This window comes from Podarcis tiliguerta, assembly GCF_965153285.1.
Source record: "Podarcis tiliguerta genome assembly, chromosome: 3".
Classification (NCBI taxonomy): domain Eukaryota; kingdom Metazoa; phylum Chordata; class Lepidosauria; order Squamata; family Lacertidae; genus Podarcis; species Podarcis tiliguerta.
Genome location: NC_139536.1, coordinates 8,680,534 through 8,698,914, shown reverse-complemented (window position 1 = coordinate 8,698,914; position 18,381 = coordinate 8,680,534). Strand labels below are relative to the sequence as shown.

At 44.7% G+C, this 18,381-nt stretch overlaps 1 protein-coding gene across 3 annotated transcripts in view; it reads right to left on the bottom strand.

Annotated features, from left to right (window-relative positions):
• Positions 1 to 212: 212 nt before the first annotated feature.
• BCL11A (BCL11 transcription factor A) overlaps positions 213 to 18,381 on the bottom strand; it is a 247,535-nt gene continuing 229,366 nt past the window's right edge. For 2 of the 3 annotated variants that reach the window (XM_083432584.1, XM_083432585.1), the window contains one exon: positions 11,092 to 17,976. In XM_083432584.1, the coding sequence (XP_083288710.1) occupies positions 15,974 to 17,976 (2,003 nt within the window). In that variant the 3' untranslated portion in view covers positions 11,092 to 15,973. Of the gene's footprint in view, positions 886 to 11,091; positions 17,977 to 18,381 lie in introns of those variants that run through there. The other variant, XM_083432586.1, reaches the window with a different exon arrangement.

Here is an 18,381-nt window from a genome sequence, read left to right as displayed (position 1 = left end):
CCATTACCTTATACTGAGCCAGACTACTGGTGAGCTCCGGTGGTGGAGGAATATAGCTCTCACCATCCCTGGCTGGGGTTGATAAGTGCTGGAGCTCAACAATATCTCCAGGGCACCACCTAGGATGGTCCTGATACAGCCCAATCATCTCTACTTTGCCTGATAGCGGTGCTCCAAGATCATGAGCCAACTTTTCACATTACAAAAAAGCCTTTCCCCCCACACTCTTTATTTTATTTTTTAGGTGGGTCCTGTCACATTCTGGATGTTCTGCAAATTACCAGAACAGGTATGTGTTGAGAAGATTTATTTGGTGGTTGACTGCGCTAGGTCACACTTGTCCCAGGTGTGAGGAGCCTTTGGCTTTCCAGATGCGGCTGAACTGCAACTCCCATCTTCCCCAGTCATTGACCACGCTTGCTATGGATGATGGGAATTGTAGTTCAAGCAACATCTGGAGGGCCAAAGGTTCCCCAATCCTGCTCCATCAACCTGTTTTCAGGTGGCTTTCCAGATTGAAGACGGAAGATTGTCAAATAAAAGAGAGGGGAGGTAGCGGGGGGAAATGGGAAGCCCTTGATGGTAGTTGGGTGATTTTTTAATGACGCGGTTTTTATACTCTGTTAAAAATATATAAATAAAGAGTCTTCGGGCAGGCAGTAGTAGCAGGGGGCTCGGTCGGTTCCCGCCTTTTGCGTGGCAACTTCTGGAGCTGCTCAGCCAGACGGCGGCACAAAAAACCAACCCGAGAGCAAGCCCCATGTGGATGTCAGGGGCGCAGAGCACATCCCCTTCTGCGTTTCACATTCTCTCAGAATTTAAGCGTCCTTGGGCTTCCGTCCGGAATCTGCCATGCATCAAGCGTCCCCTGGGCGCTACGCCAGCCTGCAAGAGGAAAAGGAAGAAAGGACAGGGGGGCAGAGGGGGGCGGGGAGAAGAAGAAGAAGAAGAAAAAGGTGTAATATGGACCGAAAGTCAAAATGTTCATGTTCACAATTAAGAGGCCGAAACACACTGGGTGACTGGCGACTCATCCAAGATAACAGACTCCTATAATATCTAGGCATAGCAATCCAGTGGTCCCAATCCAGCACATGCAATTAATCTCTCTCTCTCTCTCTCTCTCTCTCTCTCTCTCACACACACACACACACACACACACACACACTGGCTGTGGGTGGGAATTCGTGTTTAAGGGGCTGGGCATGATTACTTGTGATTGGCCCTCCACATGTGTTTCTGGATGCACATCTGCACCAGCTGTTGCACAGGCAGGTGGACCTCCCTTTGCTGGATTGGAGCCTTTGAATCGAGACCAACACACAGCATACTCATGAAAATAAAAATCATAATTAGTCAATGCAAGGTCTTCGTTGAGATGCAAAGGTTGCCATCGGATCCCATGAGGAGGACTTCCCACGGCATGAGATTTAGGCAACTGTCCTTGTGCCCTCCCAAACTCGGCTGGCTTTGTCGGGAACTCTGGACGTGGAAGTCTGATATGAAGAATTCTTTCTGTGTTTTGTGCCTCTTGTGTTCTCTGATCTGATGTTCTCCTCTTTCTTCTTTGGACTGGTACCCGACAACACCAGTGTGGCGGCTTCGTTCACAGACGCTGCCAAACTCATGACACGGAGCTCAGTGGGCAGCTGAACACCACTTAAGTATAGGGTGGAGGTTCTGGGTTGAAAGGTGGTTATATTATTTGCACTGTGCTGTAATTTTTGGTTTAGGGCTTTTCAATGGCTTTCTTGAAATGTAGGCAAACAGACGCAGGACGGTGGGGTGAGGGATGGTCTCCAGAGGTCTGCCTGGAGGAAAAGATGGTGGTTGGTAGACCCATGGCGGGCTAGGAGTTCTCCCTAGGTACACCACGCACCCTTTGCAAAACCCAGCAGGGACATTATATCCTTGCTTACAAACCCATTCTTCCCGTGATACATCTCCATGGCCAGAAGAAAGTCATAGCAGAACTCTGGTGTCATCGATCTGCAACATAGGAAGCAGCCCTGACAAAAGCGCAGCATGAACTACTTTCTGAGTTCATGAGGCTCCTCCTGGCCATTTTTGTTTAGTATGAAGGTCCTATGGACTAGTTATCACCGAGAGTTCATGACGGGGTGCCAATTCCCCCCTCCCCCCAGTTCCCACACATAGAAATCTAGCATGTTAAGGACAAGCTTGAGGTGTAGCCTTCTTTGACATCCCAGTTTTCTATGTAGATGGAATTCTTTGAGTTGGTGCAGCTCTGTAGCCCTTGAAAGAGCTAAAGCGCTGTAGCCCTTTGGTGAGAGCTAGTCCTGCGTTCGTGTCACGTATAATTTCAAGGTCCACCCAAAACCTGCAGAAGGCCAGCAACAAAGGCTTTCCATTTGCAATGGCTTCCCCTTCCGAGGTTCCTTGGCCTCAAGATGGGCAGTGACAGTGCTTCTGTTACCTGCCCCACCGCCCTCCTTTTATTGAGTTTTCTCCCTTTTCCTCACCAGAAATATATATATAAATAGGGAAATGTTTCGCAGGACCATCGGTCAGGCTTGTACAAAATGTTGGCACAGCTTAAGAATACATTACGGTTGCCGTCAGAATCCATTTCAGAAAACTAACAAACAGCGAATGGGCCTCAATGGTTCATGCTTTTATAACACCATTAATTTATCACACCGCTGGAAAAATGTCACATTTGGTATTACTACTTCTTTCTCTTTCTTTTTTGCTTTAGTGTTCTGGCCACCCTGCACTGTCATCTTAAAAAGTTGCGTTATTATTCTATTTCCATCCCGCTAGCTTCTTGTTGACGGGCCTCCCTTCCCACCCGCCCACCCACCTAATTATGTTCCAGTTCTTCAAGCAGCGCCCTGGAACGTGGCCTGTAAAGAGGTCGGCCTTCCAACCAGGTCACGCGCAGGGCTAAAGGTTTCAAACATGAGCCGCTCTTAAAAGAGATTGAACTTTCCAAACATTGCCTTGGCATCAACCTCTGTTGCTGCCTCAGTACCCCAGACATGGGCAAGTGGGCCCTTCTTACTGCCAAAGTTCACCTTCCCCTTTCTTCCCTAAGCCTTCCAACAATTACGTGGCTCCCACAGTGACCGTCTTTCTCGCCTACGCCATTCCTGCCATCGCACCTCCCTGTATTGTGTTTGGTATGCAAATGTCATTGCAAGCCCAGTCCAGGGTGTGTCAGAGAGTATGCCTCTTTGAACACCAGCTTCCAGGACTCACAAATGGTGAGAAGGCTGCTGTGCTTAGGTCTTGCTTATGGACTTCCCAGTTGGTTGGCCAATGTGGCGGGACTAAATAGGACTGTGGTCCGATCCTACAGGGCACTCCTGGTGTTCTTAGCTCTTGGAAATGGTCCAGTGTGTCAAGCCTTGGTTGGCATTTTAAAAAAAATGAAAATAAATAATTGTGGCCTGCCCTTTCAGATTATTAATGCCGTGCAACTCAATCCCAATCCCAACGAATAAGCATCAGATTATTTATTCCCATATCGTGAACAGGAGTGGAAATCTCTCTTGCAATTCACTGCCCTCCAGATGTTTCTGGACGCTATCTTCCACAGACCCAACAGTATAGCCACTGGTCTGGGACGATGGAAGCTCAAGGGACAGCAATACAGGCCTCCACCCACTTATTCCCTACAGAGGTTCCACCTATGCATCCTTCTATGAAACACCATAGCTGCCTACACCCTTGTATAAGCTAAGGAAGAGGAGCACAGGAAGTTGCCTTATACCAAGTCTACCTCAGCACTGTTGACTCTTGCTGGAAATAGACCTCTAGGATTCAGTCTGGAGATGTTCTCAGTCCCACCTGGAGATACTGGGGATTTAACCTGGGCCATGACTGAGCTACAGCCCTTCCCCAAACTCTTAACTGAGTTGTAAGAGAAAGAGTTTGGGTGAGCGTAATGTTATTTCTAGGATTTCTGGGATCTGGCGGCATGCCCAGTGATCCTAGCTGGTTTTCTCAGTATAAAAAACTGAAGATGCCCAGCTATAACGTGATTTGCAGGCATTTGCAAAGCATATTTTGTAGACTTAATTTGCTGGGGTTTCCCCCCCCAGAGATGGAGACAGACGTAGATGGAGTGACATATTTATACTTCACATTCTATACATGCGCAATGTAATGGAAACTTAAATAATGGCTATGATTGTTTCGTAACCAGATGAACTTTTTTTTAAAAAAAGAGAGGGGGGAATGAAATTGGAAGTCACTCTCATGGTACAGACAACTCCATAACACCAACACAACAGAATGGCATAGAACTCTTTTAATAATGTTTAATGCCTAAAGATCAAATATAATGGCCCAGCCAATCAAAATAATGAGTCTTTGCTGCCACGGGAAGAGCAGAGACCGAGTTTGTTTGGCGCCGCCATCTTGATTGGAGTAAGCTACTTCCCACCCTCAATTTACTGTCCTCTTTATGTTGTGGAACAGCAAAGGCATACATCCTCCCCCTCCATGGACAGTCTGAGGCAGGTGCTCCATGCTGGGAGCCATATCATGTAATTCTTCTCCATACAAGGGGTGAAGGATAATGCAAAATTGTCCACTCCCCCACAAGCTTTTGCACTGAGGACTGTCAGGGACTTGGAGTCAGGGTCCTCTTCTTCAGGAGATGGAGTTGAGGACTCCTAACCAGGAGAAGGGGATGAAGGGGCAGCCTCAGAAGCACTGCTACCATGGCGAGCCTGTGGGGCCAGCCCAAAGATGTCTTTGACAGATGTCCCAGTGAGACCAAAGGCTTCCACACTGTTAGGAAACTACTGGAGAAAGCTGGGTCCCTTTAATTAAAGCAGCACCTCCCAGGTCTAACAAGCAAGATGCAATTGCTACTGTTGGTACAGTAGAGGACTCAGTCTTGGCTTGCTTCTTGCTGAAGCAAAACCAGAGCCTGTGTTTCTGGAGCAAATCCTTTGAAAAGGGATTGGTGAAACTGCTGGTTTTTCTCCATTTCTCTTCTCCCCCCTCCCCCTCCAAGTTTAGTTTTCCGCATCAAGTTGCAAATTTGTTTTGGTTTGTTTTTGTTTTAAAGCCCTCATGGAAATTCATCAGCTTTCTAGTGAGAATTTCCACACAGTTCCCTATGATATATGCACTGTATATAAGTCTCCTGTGGCGAGTAAAAAATAGTCTCCAGGTGACCAGACCGGCAAGCATTTTTAAATCAGAACGGGATTTTTTCTTCCCCCATCTCCTCCTTTCTCTCTGTGTGCCACAAAATAACTAATATACATGGGTATGTCTAAGTAAATGATTTAAAGACACCTGGAGGCTTATTTGCAAGGTGAAAGCAATAGGGTGGCAAACTGATCTGAGGTTGGGGTATTTTTTAATGGCCCAGTCGTGGTCACCTAGCATCTGAAAACCCCAAAAGGATATGGATGTTCTGCATAATATCATATTTACTAGGCTTTACGTGAACAAAATATACGTGTTGTGCCCCTTCCTAGTATTCTGGAGGCACCTACATTAGTGGAAGGCTTGCCTTTAAAAAAAAAAAAAAACTGGGGGAAGGAAGGTGTCAGGTGGAATGACTCCTCAATTTAGCTTTTCCATGGCTTCCTCCCCCTCTGCCATTTCCTGGGGGTTCCGCACCAGATTCTGAAACTGTTCAGTGTGCAACACTAGTGGCAGGATGCATTGAAAATCCCTCTCCAAAGTCCCCCCCCCCCAATGAAAGGAGGTTTCGAATAGTGGCCTCAGGCAAGGACTATAGCAGTGCATTGGCCCTGTGATCTGTCTGGTGCACCATGTGGACTCTAATGTATCTGTGCAAGGAGCAGGCACTATTGCCACAGGACTTTTCAGGATCGCACGACTTGGCACACCTCTGAGAAGACCTCTGTAGACGTGCCCTTGATAACAGCCATAACCCACGACCTAAGTGCCTTTTGCAGCCATGTTGATTTCAAATGGGGATGGAGCTGTAACTTCATTCCTACACTTACCTGGGAGTAAGTACCACTGAACTCAATGGGACTTAGACATGTTTTGGTCATGCAATGGGCCCAGCTCTGCATTAAAGCAGCCAGGTGAAAAAGAGGACAGGGCTCCTGCAACTTCTATGGTTGTGCAGAAGAGGGGGATTTAAGCAGCAGTAGCCTGTTATGCCGACATTTTCTTTTCTACACCCCAAGGGATGCAGGGAGCTGCCTTAGCTTGAATCATAACTTTGATCTATCTAGCTCATTGCTGCCTACACGGACTGGGTTCTAGGGTTCTAGGCAGGGGATATTCCCAGACCTTCGTGGAGATGCTGGGGGATTGAAAATGGGACCTTCTGCACGCAAAGGAGGTGCTATGACCATTCCCCCGGGGGGGGGGGAGGCGGTCCACCTTGCCACCTTACTCTGTTGCTAGTAGAAAAGGGAAGGGACAGGTGATGGAGACAGATATAGTAATTTAGAAATGAACAGGGGAGTCAGAAGAAGAAGAGTTTGGATTCAATATCCCGCTTTATCACTACCCGAAGGAGTCTCAAAGCGGCTAACAACCTCCTTTCCCTTCCTCCGCCACAACAAACACTCTGTGAGGTGAGTGGGGCTGAGAGACTTCAGAGAAGTGTGACTGGCCCAAGGTCACCCAGCAACTGCATGTGGAGGAGCGGAGACGCGAACCCAGTTCACCAGATTACGAGTCCACTTCTCTTAATCACAACACCACACTGTACACAAATACAGGGAGAGAGGAGTGAAGCGTTTGGAAAGGTGGTAAGAATAAAAAATGGACTGCAAGTAAGGGGGAGTAAAGGAAGCTACTTGAGGTAATTCAAAGATTGTGTACAATGAGAAGAACAAGACAGGTGGGAAGAATCTTCGACTTTGGCTTGAGACATTGTCATAACAACAGGGAGAAGCATTAGCGAGATGTCCCTTAGAACTAGGATGAAGCAGAAGGTCTGTGGCAGAAAAGGCAAATTGGTGAGCTTCTCCTCACAAAGAAGATAAACTAAAGCCAGAGATGTGAAGAGAAGCATCCTTTGAGTTGTCCTGATGTGAGAAGAGCGGAAGCATCAAGAGCGGCTGCCTTTTGGATCCTGTCCAGGGAGGAGAAAAGACAAAGCAGACCCTACTTTTTTAAAAATAAAATCAAAATGATGAGAAGCTGGAGATCTAGGAAGAACAGAGGTGGAAAGTGTCACAGAAGTTCACCGAGGAAAGAAAGTTGAGGATGGCAGAAGAATTATCTGGGCCTGATTGATGGCCATCTATGAGAATCATGCGGGAAAACTTTCTCTTAAAACTATGGTTTCAGCAAAGAAATTGAAAAAGCCAAACTGGAGGGGTGGGGAGTCAAGGAGAATCGATAGACAACAAATACATCACTCAAAGCCAGTCTAAACAATGTGTTTGCCATGGGGACTGATACCTCCTTAGTAAACGCCGGCTGTGTAGTGAAGGGCGCAATGTGCAAGTCTGAACTGCTTCGTTCTGAGTGCCTTCAGCCCATGTCAGTGGTGTTTACTGGGACTTTCACTCTATCAACATGCTGGCCTGGAGCTGTTCTTAATTTAAACAGTATGTCCTGAGCTCAGGGTGTAAGTGTGGTGAGTGGAACATCCAGGACAGGTCTCACTTGAGGAGTTGAAAAGGGAATGGAAACATTCCATTAGCAGGAACGAGGAGGCCCATGATATTTCTTAATCGGTTTTAATGCAAGGTGGGGGAATCTGTAATCCTCCAATCCCCACCAGCCTCCGCAACATGGCCAACGGTCAGTTATGAGGGGAGTCATAGTCTCACAATGCGCAAAAGAAAGGGCGGGACCTGAACTAAAAGAAAGGGGAATCTCAAGATATATTTAGTAACTGCACAAAAAGCTACACAACCCCCAGGGTGCCTCTGGATGTTACAAACGAGCATCACCAATGAATATTCTTCTGCAGTCAGTTGACAATGTTTGAATGTCAAATTTGCAAACTCCAAGGCAGCCCATGCCACCTCCCTCCATGGATCTTAAGAAGTCATGGCACGCAAGCACTACCAGACGACCGCAGAAGAAACAGCACAAGCAACGAGAGGGTCTTGTTCACACCATGCAAACTCACTGTCACTCACCTTCACAAGTGCTCTGTGAGATTTATATTTTAGAGGCGAGGAGCTGGCAATCACCTGCCTAAGACAGTCTAGTGAGTCCATGGCAAATGTAGGCTTTGTTGACCTCTAGCTCAACTCTTTAGCTAACAGACTACAAAACTGTGAGGTTGGTGGGAGACCAGAAAATGGAAAGGCAGCACAGCCTTGGCTATCAATGGCTACCAGCCACAGCGGCTTTGTTTTCCCTCCACTGTTGGAGAAAGCATGCTTCTGAATACCAGTTGTTGGAGAGCGGAAGTGGGGAGCCTGCTGTAATGCTCAGGTCCTCATTGTGGGTTTCGCATGGGCATTTGGTTAGCCACTGTGAGAACGGGATGCGGGACTAAGATGGGCCTCATCTGTCTTCTTTCACGAAGAATCAGCAAGGAATGTGGATAACTGTTGGCATCAGTCTGCCTTAGGAGACAATGGAGGAGTGCTTCTTTGGGAGTGGTGTCAAACTGTTGGAAGGTTACAGGAGAGGATACAGGAGAGACATGTTTTGTTGCATCTGGGGCAGGTGAAGGTGTCCGCTTGCGCTGATGCAGGTGAACCAGGATGTTTCTTCTCTCCGTGCTCCTCCCAGCAGTCATTCCTATGGACGCATGACCTGGTAAGTCTCCAGGCACTCTGGTCATCTGCAAAGGATCCCCACACGGCGGGTTAAGAGATCGCCCCATAAAGGTCAACCAAATCTGGAGACTGCAAGAGAACAATGAAGAGGAAGGTGGAGGATTTGAAGAAGACAGCAAATTATATAGAAGCCAGGAAGAAAAGGAAGGAGAGCAGAAAACTGAGAATCCAAAGCCCGTTTGGATAAAAGTGTTTTCTACCACAGAAGAATGCTCATCAGGTGGGCAGGGGCCAATGACATGGAGCATTGATTTTGCTAGGAAGAGACACAAACACTCCCTACTTTGGCCACAGGTTGTTCCACATGATTTTAGTATTCCTGTGGATTTAATATTCAAGTGCATGTTTCACTTTTTTGGAGGGGGGAAGTTACCGTTGGAGAAAGAGAATCCAGAAGTGCAAGAAAAGAACCATAATGGGAGGGTAAAAGGGCTGGTATGAAACTGGAAATTAAAAGGGTAGTGTGAAGAAGGAAGGGGTGGCAGAATGTGTATTATAGAATAGCCATAATAGCGGCTATGTTTTACCTCCACTGTCGGAGACGGTATGCCTCTGTAGCAATTGTTGGGAATCAGAAGTTGAGAGACTACTGTTGCACTCAGGTACTGCATGTGGGCATCCCATAGGCATCTGATTGGCCACTGTGAGAACAGATTGCTGGACCAGGTGGGCCTTTGGTCTGATTGACAAGGGATTTTCTTATGACTTTGAACTGGTCCCACAGCCATTCCTTCTCTCCAGGGACAATGGAAGCGTGCAAGTGATCCCCCCCCCCCCAGCAGATTCTCAGCACCTTCTTCAAATTATGATCTATTCATGACAGCTAAACTGGAATAAAGTGATGTGAATTTTAGTGTCAATATGGCTGATGGGACATTTTGTCCCCAAAAATGATTCCTGGGTTGCTTGCCTTATGTTTATATATGAGGGAAGTTTTGATCAGAATGGGCCAACTTCTGTAATTGTCCATGGATTTCCAGAATTGTGGCTTCTTGTTATGAATTTCCAGATGCATGGCTACGTTAGTCTTGATATTGCCCCTAATCTCCATGCCAGAGCATGTGTTTGCGTGTGCAAGGTCCGAACACTGGCATTGCTGGCTAAAGGATGCCTGGTATCAAGAAAGGCCTCCATCTGTAAAACTTAAGAGAGCCACTGCCAATGAAAATAGTGAATAATGGCCTAGGCGAGATGGATTCAGGGTGTAATTCAGGGACTAGGTTCATTCAAAGGCTACTTTTTAAGATGTGGTCATTTACCTACACATACATCTGTCATTCTCTTATGAGCTAAAATGTTGCAGACCACATGGACCAGAGAAGTAGGTAGGGGGAAGAGTAAACATAGCAGAAGCAGCAACGTCATAAACCACGATTACACCTTTCATGGTGGTATCATAATAGACATAGAGCGGGCCAGATTCAACAAATGAGTCCCACTAGCAGAAGCCTGAACAGGGACTTCTGCTAGCACAGTGGAGCTTCTCTGTTCCTCCTGCAGCCCTTCCACCTTAGGCTCTGGGAGGTGGTACTTTCACTAAGCATAGATGACCATTTCTAGTTCCCATGCAATAGAAATCAGATGCCCTTCACTTACTATGACATTGTATGTGAAATGTTAGGCAGGCTAGTCTTGTTTCTTTATTATTAAATATTGTTGTTGCGCACGAGCTCTATGCAAGCAGGGGCTCCCTCGTTCTATGACACGGTAGTGGCATTGTACATGAAGCTCTCCCAACAGTGAAGAGCTGCATGCTACTCAGTGTCCCAAAAACCTGGAGCAGTGTGAGATGGACATAATTTTGAAAGTTATGCCAACCAGGTTGGTGGCCGCACTAGGTTACCATGTTGTTTGCCCAGCTAGGTGGTGCAGTGGGGAAAGGCCATAGCTTAGTGGTAGGGCATCTGCCTCTCAAGCAGAAGGTCCCAGGTTCAATCCCAGGCATCTCCAGGTGAAGTGCAGAATGTCCCCCACCTGAAATCCCAGAAAGCTTCTGCCAGTCAGTATAGACAGCACTGACCTAGATGGACCGATGGTCCGACTTGGTATAAGACAGTTTCCCATGTTCCTAGTGGAGTTCAGTCCTCAGCCAATGGACAACTGAGCGGTGATGTATTTTGGGTCCTTTCCACTTGGATGCGTAACATGAGACCAACCCATGCAAAAGCATGGGGGCACGGGGGCCGGCAGGAGGGGGAAATATAGCATTTCCTTAGTTACTTAAAACAAGTGATGTATTTTGAGGAGGCGTTGGACAAAATAAGGCAACAAAAATGTTATTGAATGAGAACAATGTGACAATTTCTTACAAATTAAAAAGGCAAATGAGAAACAAGCCATTCTGTTACACTAGGAAGAGCAAGAGACGGTATCACAGAGGTATGTGTTTTTAATAAAGCAAATAGATGCTGCAACATGCAGTATTCGTAAAACTTGACAACATATACAGACCTCTCAGGAGGAAAAATATATATATATGTAATCAGAACCAGAGTCCAGATATTTAAAGACAATGTATACACAACGTTTTGATAAAACCTATCCATTGTACAGAATATATAAAAAGAAGAGCAGCTCCCATCCCGGCTTTCGTTCCAACCGGACAAAATGTGAGAAAGAGGTTGTTCCCCAAGTGGTTGGGCCAAGCTGGGCCTGCTTTCGGGGGATGCGCAGCACAGACATCCCCTATGCGCCCCCAGAGTGCAGGCAGGCGCACCCACAAGCAGCTTCTGCTTTTGCTACGGCACCGGGTGGCACAACAGAGATGTTTCCAGTTCACCTGTCACGTTGGGTTTTGAGTTTATTTTAAGGTGGGCGAGGGAGGGGCTCACAGGGAGGGAGTTGCATATTGTTTCCGTTTCTGAGCTTGTCTGTGATTGTACGCAATGGTGCAGGAAGTGGGGGCTGAGGGGGAGGGCTGGCTGAGAGTCCCTTTTCACAGACGAATATGAATGAATTGGATGTTGTGGCCAATCAGTTCATCTTCCATTCTTAAGAGGGGAAATGGGGGGGGGGGGAGGGGGACATCCATATGGAAAAGAAAGGTCCCCTCCACTGAAAAAATAAAATAAAGCAAGATCTTTGCTCTTAATACAAGACACTGTTCCCAGGGGCAAAGCATTTTATTGTGATATAAATAGGGAGCTTTCTGGGTCTTTAGGCTACTAATACGTACATCAAAATGCCCCCATGAAGAAAACCTCGTGGTCTTCTCTTAAAAGCTGCATCTCTCGCTGAGGGAAATTTACAGAGTGTGTCAAATGAGGACACGCAAAGCTTATGGAATGTACTTTAAGCAGTTTTTTTTATTATTTTTTTATTATTTCTTTTTCAATTAAGGGACAAAATGGGTGAATGAACAGGGTAATGCAGACAACTGCCCGATTTATAAAAATAAAAAAATAAAAAAATAAAAATAAAACCCCCAAAAACACAGACAGTGGTTTTCCCAATAGAACTTAACAAAGACTAGAACAAAAACCAAAAGAAAAAATACAATAAAGAGCCAGGTTGCCAATGACCTTTGGTCATCTAAATAATAATAATAAAAAAAAATAAAAAAAAAACAAAGATCAAATCCAACGCCTCTGTTCTGAACAGAGCGTGTAAGCAATAATAAATAGTGACTTCCATAGTAAAAGATAAAATTTCAAGTTACGACAAACAGCTTTCATTACAGGAATAGAAAAGGCCCATAATAACAAAATATTTTGCATTGCCATATACAAAAAAGGTTTCGTATCCAGAGGGGCTCCTCTCTCTCTCGCTCTCTCTGTCTCTCTCGCTCTCTCTGTCTCTCTCTTTTTTTTAATATGCTTTGCATATGAAATCCTTTCCGATCTAAATATATAAAGCACCATTTAATTTTTTTTTCTTTTTGGCAATGGAAAAAAAAAAACCTGCGAAACTTTTTAATTTTTTTTTCTTCCTTTCGTTCTAGTTTTTTTTTTAATTTTTTTTTCTCCTTTTACTGCATATGAAGATTTTTATTTTTAAAGATGCTGGAATGTAAAGGGGTAAGAGAAGAAGAAAAAAGGGGACGAAAGAGCACACTACGGAACAAACCAACATCATCACCTTGCATTACTGCATACAATATGGCAGCGGAAAGAAAAGTAACCCCCTTTGATATGTACAACCATCTGCAACGCTCATTAAGTGCGACATTCAAACAGATTCTTTCTCTCTCTTTTTTCCTCCCCACCCTCCCTCCCCCCAAAACAGCCATTATATGGCCTCTTATCTGTACAATGTCACACTTTTTCTTCTAAAAAAAAAATGGTTTTTTCAAACATACAAATAATTTGCACTATATTATCCTGCCAAATTAAAAAAATATACTGTGGCAGCCTGTTTGTTTTGTGTGTGTGCATGTGTGTATGTGTGTTTTTCCACTACCAAAAAAAGGTACAATGATACCTTTTCTTTCTTTTCTTTTTTTTTAAAGAGAAACAAGCAACAGTTAAAAATACAAGCTTCATTATAAATACTATAGTGCCTACTCTAGGTGAACATTAAATTCAAATACCATTCTAGAAATTACAGAAAAAAGAGACCATAAATGTGTTTTTCTTCTTGTTTGTTTGTTTGTTTTCTCTTCTTCTTAGCATAGGAACCATCAGGAGTGTGCATTTTCCTATATTTTAAGTACTATATATTCTTAACCCTTTCCCCAATGTATTTATTTTACAACCTGAAGAGTTGTGTATATAACCAAGGCATAGGATTTTCCACTACTGGTTTTCAATGAAGAGCAGGTCTTGTATACCACCAAGACAATGAACCCTAAAATACAAGTTTGTTTTTTTTCTCCCCCTAAACAAAATGAAGTGTTTTTGTTAAAAAAAAAATCATAACATTTATATTTAAAAAAGTTTTGTACAAAAAAAACCAAACCCATCCTTGCACTGTAGGAGTGAGAGCAATCATTCGTTATTTTTTATATAATTGTACGACCTGTTCCCATTCACAGCGCCGTAACGTTGAGTCCCAGTCATTAAGTCAAGTAAAACGGCAAGCTGGCAGAGTTTCTTATATGCTCATCATGAGATCATGCTCATATATATTTTTAAATTTTTTTTTCATTAATCTTGCAATTTTTCCCTTAAAAGTATAGAGACCTGTAAACTGGGAAAATTGTACAGTGCATTTAAATTGTCCTATCTGAGCAGTCTTAAAAGGTTTTTTTTTTATACTCAACCTGTGTACCTCTGATTAAAGGAAAAAGAGACATACACAACAGGCAGAGTCAAGTGCTATGTGAATATCCAACGGGGCAGATCCTAGCTTAGTCATAAAAACAATGAATCCTTTTCCCATGTCAACACAACGAGCACATAGCATATGGTAAAAAGAAACAAAATGAAGTACAACTTTTAGGGAGCACAGACATACTCTCTGCTACTCTTTTTAAATTATCTTTCTCTCTTCTTCTTTTTCAGAATGTCACACTTCAAGGCAAATCTTAATAGTTCATAGTTAATCATCATATCAATATTAGCTTATAACCTGTTCTTAGTTTTAAATGGCAAGCAGTACCACATTGTGCTAATAAATCACTGTATGTTTTTTTTATTTTGTTTTTTTGCTATGTGTTACACTCAGTAAAATATTATTGCCGGACTGTTTTATATGTCTTTCCCTATATAGAGAGAGAGATCAATAGATTGATATGCGGTAGGTATGCAAGGTTGTACGTTTCTAATTTGATTGTCAAGTTGACAACCAACTTAATTCGGATATTTACTTATTTTCATTCTTCTTCCTTTTAGGTTTTGTGTCCTTTTGTGTGCCAGAATCACTAAAAGATATTGGTAAAATCTTTAAAACATGAATTTTCTTCCTAGTGTATTTAATCATCTTTCAAGGCCTTCTGCACTTTTCACATTCATTTTCTTCTTATTTTTTAATCATCAGAATAATGATCAGAATCTCAAAATTGCAAGGGGGCGGGGCAAAGAGAGGGAGACAGGGTACTGGTTGGGTAACAGGATGAGAGAAAAATCATCTGCAATGGTCCCGGGATGTTTTCAACACTCTGGAGGGGAATCAATTTGGGTTGTATTCAACTAAGTTATACTCAGAGTAAATCCTCTGAAATCAATGCACTTAAATTAGTCTTGTCCATTCTTTTCAACGGAGCTACTCTTAAGTAGGACTAAGACTGGCTACAACCCTTTGAATTAGGTGACTTTGGGCGGAGGTTAGTTGGAACAGGAGTGCGTGGGTAGGATCGAATGATGATTAACTAGGACGTATTGGGTTTCCTTTCTTAATTATTTGATTTAGGTAGCCACTGTTGTGAGAAATACAATATAGAGTTATCGGCTAGGTCCTAAAGGACTCGTTTACATTGCCCAGTGCGAAAGTTGAGCTACAAGTTTAGAACAAGTAGGGTTGCCACCAACATGGCTTAAATAGATTCAAGGCACTCGGATTTCCATTTCTTAAACCAAATGATAGTACAAATTTACCTTTTTTTCTTTTATGTCCTTATTTTTCAATTAAAGGCCTACTTTTTCCCTTCCCTCCCCCACCACAAAAACAACTGATACGTTAACATCCTTTTAAAGACAGAAATTGAGATAACACTGTGGAATACCCTTTTCCCTTTTCAGTGTTATCCATCTGTCCAGAGAGGGTTAATTCAAAGAACATTGCCCCTATACATTTCAAAACAAAACTGTACATGATATGTGTCACAGAATGCACGTAGCATGGTTGGTTCTGTTAAAAAATGTTTTCATTCTGATTTTCCTCCCCCCTCTCTTTTTCCTAGAACATTACAGGAAATGGGTACATAGCTGTCTGAGTATTTGGGTGGGTGGGTGGGTATTATCATTTTGTTTGCTCAGCAACCAATCAGGGGACAATTTTTTTGAAAAAAACAGCCATAACATACCATACATGCTGTCTAATTTTTTTAAAAAAAATTAACAAACATACACAACATGTAAATTATTGCACAAGAGAAAGGCTCAAAGTTTGCGTAGTATTGCCCCCAATACAGATCATGCATTCAAATGGTGAAAACAGAAACGAAAAGAGGAAAAAATAAAAAAATGAAAATGAAAACAGGTGTGCTGGTGACTAGCACTTTCTTAATATCATCCTTAGCTTCCATTATTTTACTCACAAGGGACTAGAAAATCTCTACACCGGGGTGGGGTGGGGGTGGGGTGGGGGTGGGGTGGGGGTGGGGTGGGGAGTTGGTTGGGGAAAGGGAGGAGAAGGGGGGACATGTTAATATACCTCTATTCAGTTTTTATGTCATTATTCAAGACTCGATCACTGTGCCATTTTTTCATGTGTTTTTCCAGGGTACTGTACACGCTAAAAGGCATCTTACAAATTTCACATTTGTAAACGTCCTTCCCCACCTGACCATGCGTTTTCATGTGCCTGGTGAGTTTGCTACTCTGGGCGCACGCGTAGTTACACAGCTCACATTTATAAGGCCTTTCCCCAGTGTGGCTCCTCCTGTGGACAGTGAGGTTACTACAGTTCTTGAAGACTTTCCCACAGTACTCACAAGTGTCGCTGCGTCTGCCCTCTTTTGAACTAGGCCTTCCAGGGCCTGGACCACTAATATGCGGGGTGCTCCCTCCACTTCCTGTACCGCTGCGGCCTGATATCCCTCCATCCATCTCCCCAGGAGGCGTCGAGAAGCGTAAACTTCCGTTTTCGGAGGAGTGTTCAGAGGAGGAAGCAAAAGGCGATTGTCGGGAGTCTCCAAAGTTGAGGAATGGATCTTTTAGCTGCCGGGAAGCAGCGTACCCAGCTAGCCACTGGGAGTAAACATTTTCAGTGTTAGGCATAGCTGTTGCGGGAAGGTCAAACTCCTTTTCAAGTTTGATGCGTTTGGAGAAAGGGCTTAGGGAGCTTGGGCTACCCAAGAGCAGCTTTTTTGACAAACCTCCAGAGGCAGATTCACCAGGGGAACAGCCCCGACCATTGATAGCGCCATCGTCGAGGCGATCGGATTCACCAGCTACCGAGTCTTCGTCGCAAGTGTCTCTATGTACCTCAGATTCGGACAAATGCCCTCGTTTATGTTTCTCTCCAAGGACCTGGTGGAAGGCCTCGCTGAAGTGCTGCATGGAGCTCAGAACCATCCCTTGCATGACATCCGGCATGGAGCGGTTCTCATCGACAGACCGGGAGTTGTTCTCATGGTGACGAGCTGCTTCTAGATTAATGCCAAACCCATAGTCTGGCCGTTCGTTTTCAGTCAAATCCTCCTCTTCTTCTTCCTCTTCCTCTTCTTCCTCCTCCTCCTCCTCCTCTTCTTCTTCATCCCCGTTTTCTGGAATCATATTGGAATCATTCTCACTCTTAAACTTGGCCACGACGGATTTTAGGGCGCTGCTAGCACTGCCAACAAGGTCACTGGTTCCAGGCTCTGGGGAGCTGGCCGTGGAGAGGCCATCGTCAGACTTCACTGTCATTGGGGAAGATTTGTGCATATGGGTTTTCATGTGGCGCTTCAGCTTGCTTGCTTGAGTGCACGCGTGGTCGCAAAGGTTGCACTTGTAAGGTTTCTCTCCAGTGTGGCTGCGGCGGTGGACAACTAGGTTGCTCTGAAACTTGAAGGTTTTCCCACAAAATTCACAGGACTTGGATTTGACGGGAGGCTGGGAAGGGGGAGGAGCGGGAAGAGGAGGGAGAGGCGGCGTGGCCAGAAAGGGTGGCTTGCTGCCTGGCTGGAATGGTTGCAGTAACCTTTGCATAGGACTGGGCCGGTTCGGTGACAATGGCGGACTAGAGGTGTTTCCAGCTAACTCCCGAAGCCGCCTGGAGAAATCCATTGCTGGGGGCTCCATGGCCATGGGGTTGAGTCGCAGCACCCTGTCAAAGGCACTGGGGTGATGGGTTGCGAGGGCCATTTCTTCGGCACCCAGGCGTTCTATGCGGTGTGGATCCAAGTGATGCCTTGGAGGGGGACTAAACAAAGGCGGCGTGGGAGGGAAACGCCCTTCTCCCAGACCCGAAGCTTCTCTTGCAACCGATCCGGGTATTCTAAGGAGGTTAAAGGGATTATTGTCTGCAATGTGGATCCCGTGGAGCGGTGGCTGTGAAGGGCATTCAGCACCTAGTCCTGATGGGATACCAACCCGCGGTGTTAGGGGGCTTCCGTGGTCACTTTCTAAGTAGATTCTTAATCCATGAGTGTTCTGTGCGTGTTGCAAGAGAAACCAGGCGCTGTTGAATGGCTGTTTACATGTTGTACATGTGTAGCTGCTGGGTTCATCTTTACCTGCAAAAAACAAAACAAAACACCACAGTAGCATCAATGTTTAATAACCAAATAGCTTCCTTAAGAACGTCAGACAAGACCTGCTGCTGGACCAGACGCAAGATCTTTCTAGTCTCCCACCCTACTTCCCACCATGGAAACCCACAAGCTGGGCTTAAAGGCAATAGCTAACTCCAACTGTTGATGATCCCCAGGAACTGGCATTCAGTGACAAACTACCTCTGAACATGAAGATCCCACTTAGCCATCAAGATAGACCTCTCAACTCTGTGATTGTGACTGATCCTTTTCTAAAGCCATCCCCAATCATCTGTCAAACAATTTCATTTGATGACCCCTAAGTTCTAGTATTTCATATTTCTACATCATGAATAATTTTATAAACCTCTGCTTTATATGCCTGGT